The following is a 20,660-nucleotide window of genomic DNA, read 5'->3' as shown; positions in this document are numbered from 1 at the left end:
AAAAGTAGATCAAGTACAACTGCCCAGGTTTGAAAGATGAATTTCCTGTTTTTACAGTAGGACCGTCATTCAACAGCTCTGCGGGGAGATTGTAATAAAAAGTTGGTTTATCTCTACGGTGAGCCGTCGTGGTCTACTCTCTCCCACAAACACTCTCACACATGCAAATCCCCCCAAAAATATGTGTGATCAGATCAGCAGGCAAGTTAAGTTTCAAGGTGAGTAAATAACAACCAAGTGCTCAGTGAGTCATCAGCAGTGAAACCACCAGACTTCCTTTTTCACATGACACATGACACATGACACAAAGAAAGCACAGTGTAAGCGTGTGAAGTTCATGTCGGGTCTAGTTTAGGCTTTAGTGCCATCTAGTGGTTAATAATGATACAATGTTTATCTGAATGTGAAACCAATGGTGACATCTAGTGTTCATTTATTGAATCTGCTGGTCTGACGTTGACACTGACCTCAGTTTACCCTCCCCAAGGGACAGAGATGGTACAAAAAGCACTTAAATCCTACTGCTCAACTGCTGTTCTACTACAAATCTGAGGTACTTACACTTCACTTATCTATTTCCACTTTATGCAACTTACTGTTTCTACTGCGCTTCAATGAAGAGGCAAATATTGTAATTTTTGCTGCACTACATTTACCGGAATGCTAAAAGATAAAGATTTTACATACAAAACAAATGATTATTTTATAAATTATGACGCTCTGTCACAGATTAAACGACTCAACAGTTTAGAAAACAGTTCAAATAGCTCCACCTCCATAATCTACAATAGTAAAATGCTACATTAATGGATCTGTAATAATAATAATAATCTAAGAGTACAATATAAAATCATGGGTGCCATTTTTCTGCACTATGAGCACTTTTAGGTTTTTCTGAGAAGAGTTTAAAACAGGACTTTTATTTGTGATGGAATCATTTTATATTGCATAATCTATCAAAATACCAATCTAATAGCACCACTGTTTATTATTCTGTTGGGTAGCTTAAACTATCAAAACACTGTTGGCATGTTGTGGTCATTTCATGAGACTATTTAACGTTTTGCGATCAGTGGAGGAAGAAGCACACATTTCCCTCATGTAAGTAAAAAAAAACAAAAACATCTTTAATCTTTAATAGATCAATCTTTAATCATGTATATCTCGTAAGCTTCATCGTCAGCTTTATCCTTTTTGTTTTCTGTGTCAAAGATACATTTGTGAAGTAAGCCATCAAATAGCTGTAGTAGTGTAACACATACAGTATTTTCCTCTGAAATGTAGTGGAGTACCATTAAATGGTGTGCAAAGTGATCACAGCAGTCAGAAGAATGCAGCTTGGAAAAAATATAATTCAAAATACCCAACAGCCTTAAGTTTGTTCTTAAATACGCCGAGACTACACCTTACACCTTTGTGGAAATTACTGCAAGTACCCACTGAGTATATAAATCACTTATTATAATATCTTAATATTAATATAATATTTATATGCTGCCCATTCGACGGCTGCATATAGCGACCTCTAGCGGCTCTTCATGATACAGCGTTTAATACATTTTAGACCAACTGCGCAGATTCGCAGTGAGAAATGAGGACTGGCCTGATAGCAGCCATTTAAAAACATGTCAGCAGTTACAAGTCTGCAATACACTGCTGCTATATTATTTAAAAACATATATATCAGCTGCTTTTTATATAATTATACACAAATTATATGTTAAATATATATTAAAAAATGTGCACAGCAGCCGTAATGATGTAAAATATACAGTAGACGGAACTAAAGGAATAAGCAGTAAAGAGAAATAGAAAAAAGAAGCCAGCTGATCTGCAGCTATTTATATTCACTTTGCTTTCACTTTGAATTTGCTGTTTTGTCCAAAACAAAACAGAGAAAAGCTCAATAAAAGGCAACTTCAGAGCGACTGTAGATCCTTCAGTGTCCCTTCAGCTGCTCATCACATTAACGAAGCGATGTCATTATGAAACATCATAACCAGCTCAATGCTGTGCGACAGTTTAGAGATGATAATTAAGAGAAAACTTACCCTCACTTATGCAGCCATATTGTTGTTATTCCATATATAGGGAGAAAAAAAAAAGTCCATTTGTGCCCGTGAATAACGATGAACAAAGAACCAAATGGTCGGCCAGTGTGCTGAACGCAGTAAGTACTTTCACTTTTATTTCAATAAAGCCTTCAGGCGAGGCCAAACCCGTTACAACATGATTCCCAGCCACGAGAGCTCCTCAGCAACAGAAGGAAGAACAACTGCACTATATTTACAGATGCAATGCTTATGGTGTCACTTAACTAGAAAATCAGCACTCAAAGATTTCACTTTTTCTTTTGAATTGTTAAGCTTCCTGTCAGGTTTCTACTGAAAGAGAAATGACTGTGGGTTTTCCACGGAAATAGATGACGTGTTTATGGTGCTTCCCCCAGACATATAGAACTATATATAGCTGCATGACTGTAGCTTTATCTGTCTAGACCCAAATGACACATACATTTAAGATAAATGAAGAATGAAAAGATGTAAAAGTCAAAGCGTCTTGCTTCACTGTTAACTCGTGCTTCCAGGGTGCCAGCAAGTTAAATCTAAGACTTTTTAATACCACAGTTTAATTAAACTCAAGGCCAATTTGCAATACAAATAAAAATAAAATCTGATAATATCGTTGTATGAATACACACGACTTAGGATAAAGTTGATACAGCAAAGTGGCAACAACTGGTGCAGTTAAAGATCACTTGTTGCAATTATATTAATGTGAAAAATACATTTGCTCTCAGTGATATTAATCATTACAGCTGTCATTACATTCAGAGTCGCAGACGTTGTGTGTTAAATGTAGCCGAACTGTAAAAGGATGTCGTTTGAAGTCGACTCAGAAGTGATTTTGTCAAATATTAAATGAGGCCGGCTTACAGCATTCAATACATACATTTTGTTGACCTTCCCAAACAGAATTTAATTAATCTAATAATCCTTAAGGCCTTTTATTTGTTAGTGTGAATTTAAGGCATTTCAACTCTCCTGACACACTTGTGGCTTTGTTTATGCTTGTTGGATGATAAATATGTTTGCTGATGAGGAAAAGATCATTATTTTATCCAGCTGTTCATCAGCTATCGATAATATACTGTCATGTGTTTTACCTCCACCTCCAGGCTCTTCAGTGTTATGAAGACAAATCACAAGATGAGAATGGTTTATTCAGCACACTATTCTCTTGCTTGTTCATTCCCTCTGTGCTGAACAAAATAAAACTACAACCCTGTCATGTTAAAATGATCCACTGGAGTTTCATTGTGAAGTTGCATTTATTCTGCTGAAAAACAAACAGCTCACAGCTTCACAATGAAAACCAGTGAATAATATTAGACTTGACTAGACTCAAATGACCTGAATGAGGGAGATGCACTCTGCACAGACATTAAAAAGCAGCAGATTCATGTTGAAATAAAAGTTCAGATTTATAGGAATAGGACTATAATTACAGGACTGGGTCTGTCACTGGAAAACAATGATCATCCACCAAGTTTAAAATAGTTTAAATGAACCAAAAAAACTGCTAGAGAAACTGCAGATTGGAGAACAAACAAAATAACATGCTCTCAATAAGTGGGAGTGAATTAGTGCTGAATAAAACAAAATACAACTCTTTTGTTTGGACTTTTCACACATAATCTTCAGGACATTTTTCAGTGACGACACACAAAACAGAGTTTCACATAAAATACAGTCTCTTAATCCTTTGAGCTCTGAAATATGAATGGCTTCAAATGCTTCATATCTCTTAAATCTGAACAACCTCAGCTAAAAGGGCAAATAAGTCAATAAACCATAATAATGAATAAAGGAATTGAGATTATGCCACATATAAAAAAGAAACACAAAAATGAAGGCGTGTTTTATCAAAGTTGACTAAATAAAGACACTAAATATAGTGGTCCAAAACATCTCTGAATGGAGAAATATTTCTTAACACTCCAAGTTTTTTGAACTATTTACATTTTTTAGTTTTTGAGCTTTTTGAGTGCAACAGTGATCTGATACAATAAAAATATTTCCCCAGTGCAGTGGCAGATTGCCATTTTTGCTTACTGTCATCATTCTCACCACCATATGCCTCCAATACACACTAACTAACTAGTGTAAACACACTGAAGACCGACACTAACTTTATTTTTTATACTATACACCAAGTATCTTGAGGTGAGAGGTCAATGGACCAGACTAAGTTTTTGCCTTGCCAAAATTTAGCCCGACTTTGGACCATTATTCAGCCACAACCTGGGCTGATATGTTTCGTACTGTATCGCTCCCGAACGGATGCCCCAGCTTATCTAGTTTCATATAGTATCCATATCATTATTCTAGCTTTGAAACTGAGCCCACTAGAGCCTCTTTAACAAGTAAATAGGTCAGTAAAATACTTCGGACACTTAAATATAGAACAGAAATACAAAAAACACAAACAATTATTATAACTTGGATTCTTTACTGTGATAATCAGCTGTGCTCTCTTCATTTTCAGATTCCTCTTCTTTCTTTCCTCTTCTCCTGTTTGAATATTGAGAGACATAAATGATGAAATGCTCGACTGTTTCTGCAGCACTTTTATGAGGCCAAGCTGTGTCACCCATAAATACTATCTGCACTGAGTTATTTTATTTATTTGTATGTTAATAATTTCTCCCAGTGACTGGATTTAAGAGCTTCTCCTCTTTGAATAATAATCTGACATCAAATGTAACAGGTACTGGTCGAAGACAACTTGTAACTGAAGCAGCTGGTAAATCTTTTTCCAACCGTTTGTAGTTGAAAGATAAGCCAAGCGTAAAGCTATGACCTTTGAAGTGGCTCCATCTGTGCTGGTAGTGAAACACTGTGGATAGTAAACACAATGTAGGTCCAGTGTGTAAACTCACCCGCATATCTGCTGTATTTGTGATATGGTCTCTGGTAAAGCCTTCCCATACGTCTCTGGTAGCAGGAGACACAAGACGGCACCAGAAATGGCTAAAGCTCCCATCAGTATGTATGGGAGTGCCTTGAAGTATTGTCCTGCAAGAAAAGAAGCAAAAAATACAACTACAAGGGCAGAGAAACCATAAATGATAGAAAAATAGCCTTTTCAGATCCAAATAAAGACTAATACATGATTTTGATTTAAAAAAAAACACAGTTAACCGTCTTCTATTCTCTTGTCAAGTCTCAACACATGGAGTAAGAAACTTAATCTGGACGACAAGACAAGAGATCTCACCCCGGAGTGTCTAACCAAAGTAGAGTGGCAACTAACTATTTCTTGAAGTTATTTTCATTGATTAATCTGCTGATTATTTTCTCGATGAACCATGTAGGAAAAAAATTAGGGAAAAGTTTGCTTTCAGATTTTCACAAAGGCCAAACCTCTAAAACCTTAAGACATTCAAATTTATAGTCAATATATGACAAAGAGAAACAGCTAATATAATTATATAATAATAATTTTCTGTTGCCTAATCATTTATTTGATGAATGAGAAATAATCAAATCTATTACATCAGCCACAGTTTGGGTCAGAGAAATTGTCCTGGCACTGGCTAAATAGAAAACTAAATATACTCACCCAGATAAATGATAAAGGGGGAGATGATGGTTCCGATACGAGCGGCCATGGAGCAACAGCCCATCGCTGTATTTCTGATCACAGTGGGGAAAAGCTCTGATGTGACGGCATACACCACACAAAATGAAGATGTGATGCCGAACTTCCCCAGCATCTCAAGAAACACAGCCACACCTGGTAAACCTGAGGAAAGAAAAGATAACTTTAACTACAGCAAACAATAAAAAGAAAAAGTCTGGTAAACCTGCTGCACTTTGATTGTAAACACATTTGTATGCTGATGCTAGCATTTACCTCAAAGCACCACTTTGCCTACAGTGAGTACAGCCTAGAGCTACTACCATGGCTGTAGACTTGTTGCATTCTTTGGTGACAAAATATATCCAGCATGATGTTAATTAGACTCATCTACCAACATAAGATTCAGGAAAAAGCGTTTAAAGCATTTGAGCATTACCTATTGGAATTAGGTGAACACAGAGGATCATAACGCCGCCAAGGAAGAGTGTAGAGGACTGGCAGAAGTGTCTGGAGCAGTACTTCAGCAGCAACAAGGCAATTATATAAGCTGGCACTTCTGTTGCTGCAGACAAGAAGCAGTTTAAGTAGGGGTCGCCGTGCAGGTTTGAAGTGTTGAGGAGTAAACCATAGTAACTAAGGGTGATGGTGATCCTGCAGACACATCCAAAACAACACACATTGGATGGGAAACAATAAAAAAAAAAAACTCTGAATCAAAAGTCAAACAATTTTGGGTGCAACTGCATTAATTATCTTGAATGAACAAGATCTTTTGATTCTAATTTGAGCATGAGGTGCAGCGACAGTTACTGATTTGATTGTCTTTTGGTTTTCGATGCTTAAACGATTTACGCTGTGAGGAAATCGTAAACGTACCACAGAAGTGAACACAGTAATATGATAGAGAATATATTGCAGCTGCGCACGATAACTGAAAAGTTGTGTTTCTCGTCTTTCATGGCCAGTGCATCTTCGATCTGGGAAAAAACAAGAAGACCCGGCGGCAACTGTTAAACCTGAAAGGTCCGATCCTGTTAATATGTTAATGAACCACAAGCCCTGAAACACAAACACGTAGTATGGTATAGTAGACGTGGATTCTTTTTCTTTAGAAATTAAATTTCAGTGGTTAAAGTGCAGCTTGCACTTGTCGTTGCGCTGCCATGAAAATAGGGCCACATCATGTGGTATGATGAGTCACCTAAGAATAACAGGTTAAACTGAAATTGAGCCAAGGTAACAGGAATACTACAGTGCTATGTTTCATTCATTTCAAACTAATGAACAGGTGAGGCATGTGCAGTTTATGTTTATCACGTAAAAAACAAGATAATAAACTTACCTCAGCCTCTGTAAAAATGCATTTAGGAGCCTCTATATTATTACTCTTGGCAGCCTCTCTCAGTATGGCCTCGGCCTCTTCCACTCTTCCTTGATAGAGCAGCCAGCGAGGAGACTCTGGGACTAACCTGGAGAGTTCAAACACAGGGATACAGAAACATGTGCAGATACACGCAGAGAAACAGGACTGAAGTGCACCAAAACAAACCAGTTTGTGATCCTTAACCATTACACCAGAATTTCTATCAATAAAGTGTTTACCAAATTCAGTATGCCGATAAAGACCCACCTGTGCTGCTGTATCATCTTTCTGCAGCTTGTTAAAGTCTTGCCATTTAATGCCATGTTCTGGTGGCTTTATTACGGTTTCTTGAGGACAGAATATGAAAATCTGAGATATTGTCACGTCACCAAGCTTCCACCACCACCGATTTTGCAGGAACACGCAAATTAATTTTGGTGTGCTACTTTTTTGAAGTACTTGCAACCTCACCAACTGATTTGTTTGGTTGATCAATTACAGTATTTACACTTTAATGGTGTTTCATAACAGGAATGTAGGACATCTCTGAATTAACGGCATCCCTCACTGTGTCTTAACCAAACTTAATGTTTACCCAGACTAAGTCCCCATCATTCAGTCAGTTACAGTCCTGCTGCTTTCTGCTTTTTTAAACTTAAGTTTTCCTCTGAGTTACAAACAGGACACTACCAAACAATATAAAGGTTGCTGTGCAAGAGGGCAAGCTAAAATACAGTATATGAATATTCTTACCACCACAGTGGGATGTAAATCAGGCCACTGGCAGCCATGGGAATTAACAGCATCCGCCAGTCACGAAGGAAGTAAGCCACAGCTGGCATTGCCATGTAGCCCAAAGCTGAGGCCATAAAAACACCAAGGGAGCAGAAGACCACTCTGGCCTTTGGGCTTAGAATTTCTGTACCTGTAGGTGTAATAAATTAAAGTATAACTTATCAAAATAAACCTCAGATTCAAGTGCCTGGGTGCCATTCAGTTCTGTTTAAGCAGATTTCCTGTGAGATCAGTGACCAAGAGCAAGAGAATAAACAGTTCATTGTGGGGCATTCATATGTGACAACATCATGACAGTATGCAACTAATAAAACGAACAAACAACAATTTATGCGCAAAGCCATCTAGATTACCATCAATAAAAATGTTAATGCTGACCAGTGGCAGAAAGGCCACCAGAAGGGCACTTTGAAATGCCCCTAGGGCATTGTGATATGATATGTAAGTCTTTTTACCTCTTACTGAACATTGCCTTTGAACGCACATTTAATCTACATGCATCTGTGTTTCACATTTGATATACTTGTACACATTGGTACACTCCACAGGTATGTTTATTCTTTTCACTTAGGCCCCCAATAACTTTTGAAACAGAATATTTGTTGGAGCAGGATTATTTATCTGTTTTACCTACAAGGTCAGGCGGGCCATTACGACACACAGCACCTAAACAGAACAAGCCGTATCAAAAGTTGCATGTTCAAAACCCTTAATGGAAAACATACCCAGCACAAATGCGATGATGTAGTTTGAGAATCCCCCTGCACCTACGAGGCAGAAAATGAAGGTGAAGACCTCCCAGTTCGGGGAGAATATCTGTGCTGTGATTGTCACAGACTGAAGAGTCATCATGAGAAAGAGCACTGGCTTCCTTCCATACCTGTATAAGAAAAACACAGTTTGTAGAGTAAATAACATGATTTGTCTTTAACACTAACAGCAAAACTGGATGTTGTCGTGTGGAGTACGGACCTGTCCGACATGTGGCCTGAGACAAGCGCTCCCACTAGCACACCGATGTAATTGACAGAAGTGGTCAGCGGCCTTTTGAATCCATTCTCACACACCAAGTCCCACTGCAAAAATCACACACTTTCTCAGTCTTCAGTGACGCTACTGACGTTGTTCAATTTAGTAACACATGTCTCATGCAGGTCTCTCTTTTGTGACAATAAAATGAAATCTGAATGACGTTTTGAAAGCTGTAAAATTACTGCTATTTCATAACTGTAGTAATATCCACGGTCTGTTACAGTCCTCCTAGTGATAGCAGCAACGTTATCAGTAGATAGGGCCAGTAATAGTGACAACAATAACAGTAGTCGCACAGGTTATACTTTCATGCCTTTCGTAGCAGCAGCATAATTAGCAGCAGTTGCAGTAATCACATAGACGGTACAGTTTGTGTGCTGAAATCTATTTTGTATTTTAGTAAATCTCATTCATTTAACACATCTACCTAGACTGTTTGAACTAAGGAATGACTGGTACAACTATAATATTAAAACTTTGAACTTTCTATTTCAATAAGCTTGTACACAGTGTTAATCACTATTCTTAGTTTTACAATTACTTTTTTTTTTTTTTTTTAAATCAGATGAGAACACACATACAGTACATCCAGGGAACTGTTTAATTTCATGATGATAAATAGGAGTGGGACCTTTAAGGTGCTATCATACCTGTGCTTTTTATGAGATAAGTGATAAGTCTTATCAGATGATTGCAATGCAGTCTTTTCATAGTGGGATATAACGCCTTGAAAATTAGGCATAGTCACCAAGAGGCTATTATTCGATGACTTATTGCTCACCTCTGTGACAATGGTTGACTCGTAGATTATTTTGCTGTAAGTCCATCCATCCAGACAAGTCTCCAAAGGGATTTCACTCACATTCACATCCACATGTGGGATGATGTTATTTTGAGAGTAGTTCCTTAATATTTCCAGGTTAAGCCTCGAGCAAGAGCTGCGCTTTGTGATGCCATCCAATGTTTCTAATGGGATTGTCACATTTCTCCACATTTCACTTATGCTGTAGTTTTCAGGGATGTAGCACTCATGAGGTGGGGAATCACCTACAAATACTATATAGATGCCAATAAACCCATTTGGTAAAATGCTGATAGCCAGTGCTAAAAAAATCCTTCGCTGAAAGGGTCCCCAAGATCCAAGAAAAGATGTGATGCTGTCATAGTCCCGAATTTTTGAGGTGCCCATTACTTTAGAAAAATCTTTGATATTTAAAAAAAGAAAAGAAGGAAAAAGTCAAACAGACACCTTGTCAATGCTGAAAAGCACAAGAGACAGTGAGCAGTATGCCATAACACTCCAGGTTTTATATGTCAGCTTAACCGGATGTGGAAGTTACACAGTTACATACAGTGCTTGGAGGAAAAAAAATTGCTGTGTTACAAAATGCTTTCAAATATACACTTCCTGATGTTCTGATGTTTTCTATCAGACTCAAGCAATGAAGACATTATATTCATTATACGTGTTGTAGTGCAAGGAAATTCGAGGATTATTCAAGAATCCTTGGGAAATCAGTTAATCATTTTCAAGCACTGTTAAACATTAATACAGCCTGTTATTGTCATTTCCAGATATGCTTGAGCTGCTTATTTGGAGAGTTTACAGGGTTTCCACCAGTAACTCTCGTGCCTTACATAATTTGCATCATATAATACTATATAATACTTAACTAGTATAATTTAAAAAAAGGTTTAAAGTAATCACACCGTGCATTCTGCCAGACATTGACGTCATTTCAACAGAAATAGAGAATCCATATTATTATAAAAACTGTCACCTTTTCCCTTTTCTTAATCTTCTGAACATGTTCAGGGGGCTCCTTGCTCTTCCTCGCTCTTCAGAGATTCCTGACATGACATATGTCAACTATGACATGATCGTAGTTAGGGGTCAACAGAGAGATACTTCTCTTTGTTAATGTGAAGTCACCAGTGCTGGGAATACAACTGTAGCTTTTAGATTTGCACTGATTTATATACTTTACGTTTACATGAGGTACATTGTATTGTACTGTACGTAACTGTCAAACAAACAAGACATAATGTGTTAAAGGGATGTCTGGATGTTATGGTTAGACAGAGCCATGCTGGCTGTGTCCAGTTGTCATGCTAAGCTAAGCTAAGCTAACCAGCTGCTGGCAGTAGCCTTATATTTACCAAACACACCTGAGTTGTATCGTTTTTCTCATGTTTCAAATGTAAACCTTTTCACTCTGAGCAACAAAGAAACATAACACTACATAATCTTTTAAAGATGAGACTTTGCACTGAGAGGTCCTATGTTCATATTTTAATCACATGTATTGTGAGACAAATCATACATGCATTTCAATTTCATACAAAAGTTTTTAACAATTTAAAATTGTTTTCTGCAAACTTTGGAATGTGCAAGCATCAGTTGAGTAAAAAAATATAAGATTTTTTTTTTTTGAATGATAAAAAGCCAACAGTTGGATGCCACTGTGCATGTTTTGGGTTTTATTTTCAGATTACTACTTTCAAGCAAGAAGTGATAAGTGTTCTTTCTTGCTTTCTTTCTTTATTTCTGTGTTGGCCTTTCTTTCTTAAAAGTTAAACAAGGCCACTGAGAAAAACTACGGAGTCAGAGTTTGCACATCAGGTTTCGCCTCACGTTGAATGGGTGGGTTGCCCCTCCCTCCTTCTTCAACATATTTCTTCTTTTTTGAGCCACTGCACAACCTGGAGTTAAAAGACATGCCACGTTAAAAATAGCAAATGAGTAACACAGCTCCCACAGATACATAAACGGCAGAATATATTTATATTTTGGATTTGTCTGCATTGCAGGGCCATATAGGTCAAGGCCATTATCATATCTAATCAGGTAAATTCTAAAAAATTATTACACAACTTTGTTGAATACTCAATTCTGGTTGGTCAATTACGGCTGTTTTATATGATAGACCAATGCTATGGATGCAGTTCGGGTAGCAGAAGCAATAAATAATTTTTAAATACATTACTGAATCATCCTTAAATATTGTACTGGTGACCTGAAAAATATGTGACCTGAGCAAAATGCACCTACCCCTGACATTCTTGCATCTGCTCCACTGTTTCTGGAAGGTCTCTATTGAGGGTCTCCGGAAGGAAGAAGTTCACCACAGACGAGGCAATTGTGAGACTGCCCATGAGAATATAAGGCAGAACCTTATTATACGTACCTGTAAATAACAAAAGGAGCAAAATTCACTATAAACATTCACTGTACATATCACTCATATTATCCCAAACAGACTTTTTTGTTCTCTTAGATACATACAGTATATCAAACAGTGAATATGCAGTACCATGGCGAGATACTGCCCTCAATATCTACATACCTAAATAGATGACATAAGGAGCTGTGATGCTGCCAATGCGTGCAGCAGAAGAACACATTCCCATCCCGACATTCCTGAGTACAGTGGGGTAAATCTCAGCGGTGTAGATGTAGACAATGCTGAAGGCCATGGTGAAGCCAAATTTCCCAGTCATTTCCAGTGCCAGAGCAACATACTGAAGGGCTGAGGAGAGAAAGAAGATATTTAGAGTGATTTAAGAATGAATCCTCCAAATCTTGTAAAATACCTAAGTTAATGTTAGGAGGATTGAACCCTGCGCTCTTGAGGATGAAAAAAACTGGTCACAGAGAGGAAAACATCCAAGCACTCTCAGGGAGAGCATGAAGAGTTCTATTTTAAAGTACATGTATATTCTTTTAGTCTGGCATATTGGTTTAAATGCTGATCAGCTAAGAGTGTGTGATCTAATCTTTTGTACTTTAACGACAGCACTGTTTCTTTAAACCTCCATGAACCCATTTATGGCTTTACACATGCGGTAAAACTGCCTGCAATCACATTGCCTGCCATAACTAGTTATGCCTGTTGCACAACCAGCACCGTCTTGCATAAAGCCTTATGAAACAGCCCGTCCTGGCGCCTTGTGACAAGCTAAACATTGTACCATTGGTTGAACATAGCCTCCTCTTAAGACAGAATCACAAGGATGTAAAATGTGACTTTTCAGGAAGCCCGATGGCTTTGATAACTGAGCAATCATTGCTGCAAAGCAAATATGCGTCTTAGGAGACAGCTGCATTCAGCAAAATTACAAATATTTGTATACAGCAAAAATCTCACTGCCACCATGTTTTTATGTATTATAGTATGAAAGGTTAATACGTTTTTATTCATTTTTGGCTAAATCAAGGTTTTTGTGGGCTTCAGGGATGTTGGGTTGTTGTTCAAAATGTTTTCATAACTGGAACACATCTTTCTAAAATCAGCATCCCCAATTCTTTGGATAACTTTGGTAACATGGTGACTATATGCATAAAAAGCATTTGCATGGCTCGATACCATTGGAAGGAAAGGAGAAAATGTTCGCTTTGTAGTTTCATAAATGCCATGCCGCCATGTTAATGAGAAGACTCACCACCCACAGCTGTGATGACCATTTCCCGTTCACAAATGTTTTAGCTGCGCTATAAGCTATAATGTAGATCACCATGTGTGTTTAATGGGTTGTCACACTATAATTTTACGTAACAGAGAAGACGTCTTACAATCAGGGATGAACTGGATGAGAAGAAGAAGTCCTCCTCCAATGACGAGGAACGATGACAGAAGTGCTCTTCTTGGACATTTTTTTAGCAGCCAAGTAGAAACGACATAGGCAGGAACCTCAGACGTAGCTGATAAAAAACAGTTCATGAAGGGGTTGCCACTCAGGTTGGAGGTATTAAGGGATAATCCAAAATACCCAATGTTAATTGCCATCCTGAGAAGAGATGAAGAAAAGTAGAATTAACGGCACATCACCGTTACTTACATCATAAAATAACAGTTATAAGTCATTTTTCTTCTAGTTTGTTGTAGTCATGATACTCTTGGTTCATTCAGATGCATATGAACAGAAATCTGTATGATCATTGATTAACAAACTTGTAAATGATCAACTGTATTTGATGTCAGAAAAAAAACAACAACCACTCACCACAAAATGAGGCACATCAGCGTGATGCATCTGATGTTCTTGGATTTCAGAATATCAAGCATGGTATATGTCTTGCTTGCAGGCATTGCCTGTAGATAAAACCAATGCAAACAAGAGAATTCATGCGGTTAGGTTTTCCAGCATGCACACAGAATATCTCAAATATGTTATGAATAATTCCATTTCTGTGTTGAAGGTGGGTGAGTTTTCCACTCTCACATCTGAGGACACTGTGTTCAGTGTTTTAATGAATGAAAAAACTCAGATTTGACCAAAGGGTTGAAAAGGACTTTGTAATTCAAATGTCACAAATTATATAATGATATTAATAAAAAAACTTACCTCAGTCTCCTTAAAAATGACTGGTGGTGCCTCAACTTTATTTTTCCTTGCAGCAGCTCTCACTATGGCCTCAGCCTCGTCCACTCGTCCCTGAGTGATCAACCACCGAGGAGACTCTGGGATGAACCTGCGCAATAAACTTAGGTTTACTATGAAAGTAATTTGATTTGTTATATATACCTGATACATACATACCTGATGTACCATTGATGCTGACCATGGGAATGTTAGAGTAATGCACAAAACCGTAGTTTAAAAATCTTTAAGTATTACGGGAAACGTACCACCACAATGGGATGTAGACCACAGCGGTTGTGGACAGAACAGCAAGAAGAGTCCTCCATTCTCTGATGCCATATGCAATCCAGGGTAGTGTCATGTACCCAATGCAATAGAAAAGAAAGGCCCCGAGAGTTGTGAAGATCACTCGCATGGTTTTACTTAACAGCTCAGTTCCTGTCCAAAATAAAACAAAATGTTTAGTACGTAGTACGTAGTAAAATATGAGTCAAATGAGTTATTTATGCAGATAATAGCAGGTACTGGGTCATTCATACCTAGTACAAATGCAGAAATGTAGATAGAAATCTGGGAGGCTCCAACAAAGAGGAACATGATGCAGAACATCCTCCATGAGTGAGAGAAGGACTGAAGCAGGACCGAGACACACTGGGCCGCAAGAGAGATGAAAACAACTTTCTTCCTCCCAAACCTGAATGGAAAAGAATTATATATAATTGGCAGTAATTCACAGACACAGTGATGACAGTCATTTGATTGCGTTGTCCTTTTTTATACTAAAGTCAGTAATTTGGGCAAATTCAACAAGGCAATGATTGTAAACAACGACAGTGAGTGTTTTGTATCGCCAGACCGAGGAATGTTCTCGGCTGGCCACCGAACTTCAATCCAACTTCCTCTTGCTGGAGCCCAGACTGAGCAGACGGTGTCTGCTGATGTCTGTGAGGAGCGACTGCAGCCGGTCAATGACTTGCACCAACCAAATATTATTAGCTTTAATTTCAGGTTAGATTTATTTGGTTAATTATTCTCTGTCTCTTATAATTGGGGCTCTGCTGTCCAGCAAAAAGATCTACAATTCCTGCAATCGCGATGAAGATATTGTGGATTTAAACATGCTCAAATCTCGGTTCAGTGTCAGGCACTTTATCCTTAACGCCTACTATTGGAGTAGCAACTTTTTCTGCAAAACTTGGCTGCGTGTAACTCAATTTCATATCTGATGCACCTCTGTGCAAAGAAAGGGAAGCTGTGTGCAGCTTAGTTGCCTTAAATTTACACAACTAGGTTAAACTAAGTTAATGCAACAGCAAACTAAAACGCTGATATCATGCCACATGACTTTTGATTAGGTACAGCTGGGATTTATGGCAATTTAAGACACTGTAGCCTTGACTTTTCCACCATTCTTTCTCAATCAGGTCCTAGCAGGACAAAGCTCCAGAAGATAAACACAGGCTGGTTTGTTAGGAATGTTGGGAGAGACAAGCTTAAATGAACATTTTACCAGCAGTTACGAAAGATGAAGACTGTTGTAAAGTTTCCTGAATGGCTATTCTGCATATTAACATATTCTCCCAAACTGCTGGCAAAATACAGTTATAATCTACCAAAGGCTTTATTTTAGTGTTAAAACCCTTCACTTGGACATAATGATCAAAAAGCTTTAAAACCTTAAACCCCCTCACTCCCTCTTTCTCAGTCACTGGGTGCACAGTTTTCACAGCTGCAAATGAGCAGAATAGTTCAACACACAAATACTCCACACTGCTGTGTCCTGAGCCCCCTGCTTTCTGCAAATAGGCACACAACATTTCCATCATTCAGAGCCTAACCCTCACCTCAACTAACAGCAAAAACTCTACAAATACTCTACTACATTGTTCTCACACCTTTCAGGATCAACAACTGTGTGGCAGAAAAATACAGCACCAACTTAACGTACTACTTCTGACAGCTGATGGTCTCTTAGATAAAGCTCATTTGTATCTGGTTTCAATGCTTTTAAATACCATCAACCGAAGACAAAGCTGAAATAATAAACATAAGACAGTGTTATAACTAATAATCTAACATGTATTTAAGGGCATTGGAATTCTAAATGCAATCAAATAAGCATAACAAAGAGCAGTTACGGTGCTATTGAGGAAATGAAGGTCGAACGTGGACTTATAGCAGCTTATAGTTTAAAGTTGGCCTGAGTGCACATGAGACCATCACCCACCGCTAAGTGGTAGATCCCTTCCTGGTACACTACTCCTGACTGAATGTCTGTCATTCCAGAGCATTTAATAAAGAAAAAAAGAGTTTAGATATTTGGGAACCAATTGTTGTAAGACTGGTGATGACTTTATAGTAGGAGATTTGTAGCTCAGTGAAGAAATCCTTCACCAGATCAACTCTAACAGTAGATGGGGCTGTTGTCATTATATTGTCAGTTGTCAGTTTCTTCACTTTTCCAAACGTTCACCAACCTTTCATTAATGGTAACATACCTACAGTATGTAGTGAAGGACAAAAACTGTCTTGCTATACATAAAGTACAATCATGGTTTATATTGGACAACAACATGAGTGTATTTCAACAATAAATAAATAAGGATGAATTACCTGTCAGAAAGCTGGCCTGAGATCAGGGACCCTACAAGGTATCCAACAAAAAGGGTCGAGGACGCGAAGGGAACTTTCCATTCGTTGTCACAAACAAGGTCCCACTGTGAAGAGACAAGAATCACACACACATTTCAAAGAGAAGACAAAGTTTCAAGACAAAGTTGAAAACTTTTAGAAATTGAAATTTCCCACAACTGATAAATAACACAGAAAACACACACATGCACATTGACACTGACCTCAGTGACAATGTTGGATTGGTAGTTCTCTTTGCTGTAGTTCCATCCATCTAAACATCCCTCCTTCTCCAAGTTAGTGAGGTTGACATCTCTTCCAGGAACATATCCCTCAGCAGAGAGATTTCTGACCACATCCAGCCTATATCTGCTGCACTGGCTCTGCACCTCCTCACCATCCACTATCGTGTGCGGAATGATGGCATTTTTCCAGTCCTCAGTTAAGTTAACGTCTGGAATGAGACAGTGGTGTTTCGGAGCTGCCCCGACGAAGACAATGTACAGTCCATTGAATCCGGTGGAGACAAAAACTGTGTTTAGGAGGAAGAATGTGGTCCAGAAATATGGACCTGTCTGTCCAAGGAATGCAGTGTCTTCATCATAGTCTCCCATTATTTATAAAAATACCTCCCTGTTCTTGAGGGAGAGAAAAAAAAATTCTCTGAAATTCTTCAGAGTATGAGACGTGGTACCTCTCTTACAGTCTTCAGCTTAGTACCCGAGTGGAAGAGTTGAGCTCTCTGTGGGGCAGAGGGAGCTGGTCCCTCGGTGGGACGGAGTCACAACTAAAAAAACTTCAGTTTCCAGTATTGGGAGAGCATTAAAGACTGCTAAATCCACTGTCTCTCAGGTTATGAGCAGACAGGGAAGCAATTTATCTGAGAGTGGTGAATCACAGATGCATTATGCACTGATTAGATTTGATTGACTGAAAGAAAAATGATCAAAAGCTTCAGAGTGGCCAATCTACTCGCCCAGCCCCCGCATCGCTGTGGTCAAAGTGGTATTTTTTCTAAACAACATTCCACACTTTTAAATACCCCAAAGAAGTACACGTGCCTGTACTCTAAATATTTCTAAGTAGCATTAGGACTCCCATTGGGCTATTTTAAAGCCACACTGCAGTTTGGCAGAAACTGTAGCAATCCTGTTTGTACAGTAGACTTTTACCTGAATAACACAGTCATTGAACTACATTTAGAAATAACTGCTAAAACAGATTATTTACACATTAGTTTGACAGTAACACTGTTTTAGTCTGTTGCATGAATACATCATTTAACTGTGTGCACTGATATTCATGTGAGCATTTCAAGGATTTTTATAAAGATTTCGGTCGACTGTGCAACGTTACTGGTAAATTCAGTTTATCAGTACATGCATGATCTACCTGTCAGGAAAACAATCAGCAATGTTACAGCTGATCTAAGCGTTGCTAATGTTTATCCTCCATTTTCAAGGTGATCAGTGATATTCTGTTTCCCCACTCATTGGTGAATCAGGAGGACATTAAAGCACGGCGAGGTTAGGTCATGGTCATCTGTGGTCTTTCATCAGTGCAGACATGAAATGGCTTCCAATTGATCAAATGTATACTGGTGAGATAATCTACTCACAAATGTATGAAAAGATCTGGTTTAAAGATTGAGGTTCTGTGGTGTAAATCAGCGCTGAAGATGCTCACATGACACTTCAGGTTTGATATTTGAGTAAGTTAGTTACTGCATCCAAACCCGATCTCCTAAGTGGATAATGAGCTTAAATGATTTATTCTAACAAAGTTATGATAATCACATGACAATCCAACAGCAGTGTACCTCTAACCCAAGTTATGACTGGATTTCTCCATGCACAAAAAGAGCCAAGCTTCTTGCTCAAGAACACCGTACCAAAGCAAATGCTTAAGAGGTGAAGACACATTTATCTGACTTTTACAGTAATTCATTAAAGGTAAAATATTTGTCCAAATGCATATAAAATGATAGATTATCAATTAAGAAAGATTGTACGTGCATGTTTTCACCTCTGTGCTAATGATGTCTGAAAATAATGAGGATAAAACACTTTATCTGGAGCTGTTCCATGTTTAAGAAGCCCTAAAACATTGATGTGTGTATCCATCTGCTTCTTAATAAGTTATTTTATTCCATCATCATCTGATAACACTCAAGGAGGATATGAAGTCAGAACCAATATCTGCTTGTATAATTTCCTTTGTGGTGATCCTGGGGGATGTACCTGTCCTGCATTATTAAAGAAGTTAGAAACCGGCTTGTATAACCATTCATACGGGCTCTTACAGCATGTAAATATTTGTCATCAACAAAGATTGTGGTTTACTGTATCTTAAAGGATAGGCTATATAAGCGGTATAGAAAATGGATGGATGGATGGATGGATGTATCTTAAAGGCCTTTAATGACTTTCCTGCGCATGTAAGAAGTGCACAAGAATGCCATCAGCATTTACAGTAGCTAAATATGAAGGGTTCCTGTCCGGCATTGTTTTTTCAGTTTCATATGGTACGTAGTTTTGTCTTTTACTATAAATAAAATATTTTGTTTTTTTTCTGGCATTTCAGAAGCATCACTTCATTTCCACGCACTTAAGTAATAGAGATACTGCTTTCGCCTGTAACCTGGGCCATATTCATCAAACTGATTGTAGGGATGCTTTTCTGTGGTTTGTAGTAATGAAGAGAGGATTCTAAGATTCATTCAAGAAGTTCACCAGCTCGGAGTCCAACATCACAGGCGTGGATGAGACTAAAGAATACAGGGTAAAGCGACCACTTATATAGGATTCTACAAGCAATATCTGGTTTCAGGTACACGAGGGGATGCCCCAATATGGACTTGATCTTTCCTTGGACCAACCAGTTGTCCAGACAAAGCGGAGTCGGGAGAGTAGAATGCTGACTTGAGAGTAACATATATACCATTTATAACACAAGTTCCTACAGCATCATGTTACATGAGAAAAACCTGCTAACACTGATAAAAGTGAAACACTGGACTTGGTGAAAGATTAAACTAAGTCTATCCTCAGCAGCAGCTGTCACACACACACACACACGCATACATCCCCCATGCTGTGTGAGCTGGACTAGCAGCGACCGGCTGCAACCTTGTGTGTAAAACATTCTCCAGAGGCCCCTGCTCAGCTCTTCTGGGCTGATCCCACCCCAGTAGGTTGCCCCTGAGAGCGCCCCTGACATGAGCTATGGCAGCTCTGCCTCTGGCCTGGCTCCTGTCCACGACAACCCCAGAGCATCGACTAATTGTCCAGTTGCTCTAAGTGCTGCTCGGGTAGGGAGACGCTCACAGCAAACTCCAAGAGGGCCAGCTCACAGAGAGGGCTGGTAAACAGACAGACGGGGCCGGACAACCAATAAAAACTTGTTTGCTGGCCTAACAGATTTGTCCTGGTTTGCCACATGTCCAACAGGCTATACCAGTGGAGATGAGCGAGTCAGGGACACCATTGTTGGTGTCTCCCTGCGTACAAATTTATCTCGTGGCCACAAAATATAGCTGTGGATGAGCAAATGTAACCACAAATGAATCAAAACTTGACCGTGAATTGACGCAACAGCATTTGGGGCACTCAATGTGGCCACTTTATTTTTTTTAAGATTAGATTTTAGATTTTAAAAGAAAAATTACTATAGCTGATTGTTGACAATAAATAACCATAAATGTAGTCATTAGTAAAGTCTATTTTGGTTCCTTTTTTATTGAAAAATGGGCGAAATCATAACCTCCTTAGTGGATAAGTTTGACTTGCTCTCTGGTGCCAGCATGCCTACATAACAGGTATCAAACTGC

General features: G+C 38.5%; 2 protein-coding genes across 2 annotated transcripts; both read right to left on the bottom strand.

Annotated features, from left to right (window-relative positions):
• Positions 1 to 4,491: 4,491 nt before the first annotated feature.
• LOC139212803 (organic cation/carnitine transporter 2-like) lies at positions 4,492 to 10,116 on the bottom strand. The gene is made up of 10 exons (XM_070843338.1): positions 9,618 to 10,116; positions 8,777 to 8,880; positions 8,530 to 8,684; positions 7,763 to 7,934; positions 6,989 to 7,115; positions 6,523 to 6,623; positions 6,083 to 6,297; positions 5,626 to 5,808; positions 4,943 to 5,078; positions 4,492 to 4,574 (listed from the first exon to the last, which is right to left on the bottom strand). Exons 1-10 carry the CDS (start codon positions 10,023 to 10,025, stop codon positions 4,496 to 4,498), a joined length of 1,680 nt encoding a protein of 559 aa, XP_070699439.1. The 5' UTR covers positions 10,026 to 10,116; the 3' UTR covers positions 4,492 to 4,495.
• Positions 10,117 to 11,406: 1,290 nt separating this feature from the next.
• Positions 11,407 to 17,598, bottom strand: slc22a5 (solute carrier family 22 member 5). Its single transcript, XM_070843379.1, has 10 exons — positions 17,056 to 17,598; positions 16,814 to 16,917; positions 14,740 to 14,894; positions 14,467 to 14,638; positions 14,183 to 14,309; positions 13,841 to 13,929; positions 13,410 to 13,624; positions 12,184 to 12,366; positions 11,889 to 12,024; positions 11,407 to 11,539 (listed from the first exon to the last, which is right to left on the bottom strand). Exons 1-10 carry the CDS (start codon positions 17,443 to 17,445, stop codon positions 11,434 to 11,436), a joined length of 1,677 nt encoding a protein of 558 aa, XP_070699480.1. The 5' UTR covers positions 17,446 to 17,598; the 3' UTR covers positions 11,407 to 11,433.
• Positions 17,599 to 20,660: the final 3,062 nt, after the last annotated feature.

Source organism: Pempheris klunzingeri, chromosome 14 (genome assembly GCF_042242105.1).
Source record: "Pempheris klunzingeri isolate RE-2024b chromosome 14, fPemKlu1.hap1, whole genome shotgun sequence".
Lineage (NCBI taxonomy): Eukaryota > Metazoa > Chordata > Actinopteri > Acropomatiformes > Pempheridae > Pempheris > Pempheris klunzingeri.
Note: the sequence above shows the minus strand (reverse complement) of the source record. Positions and strands in the feature narration are given on the sequence as shown.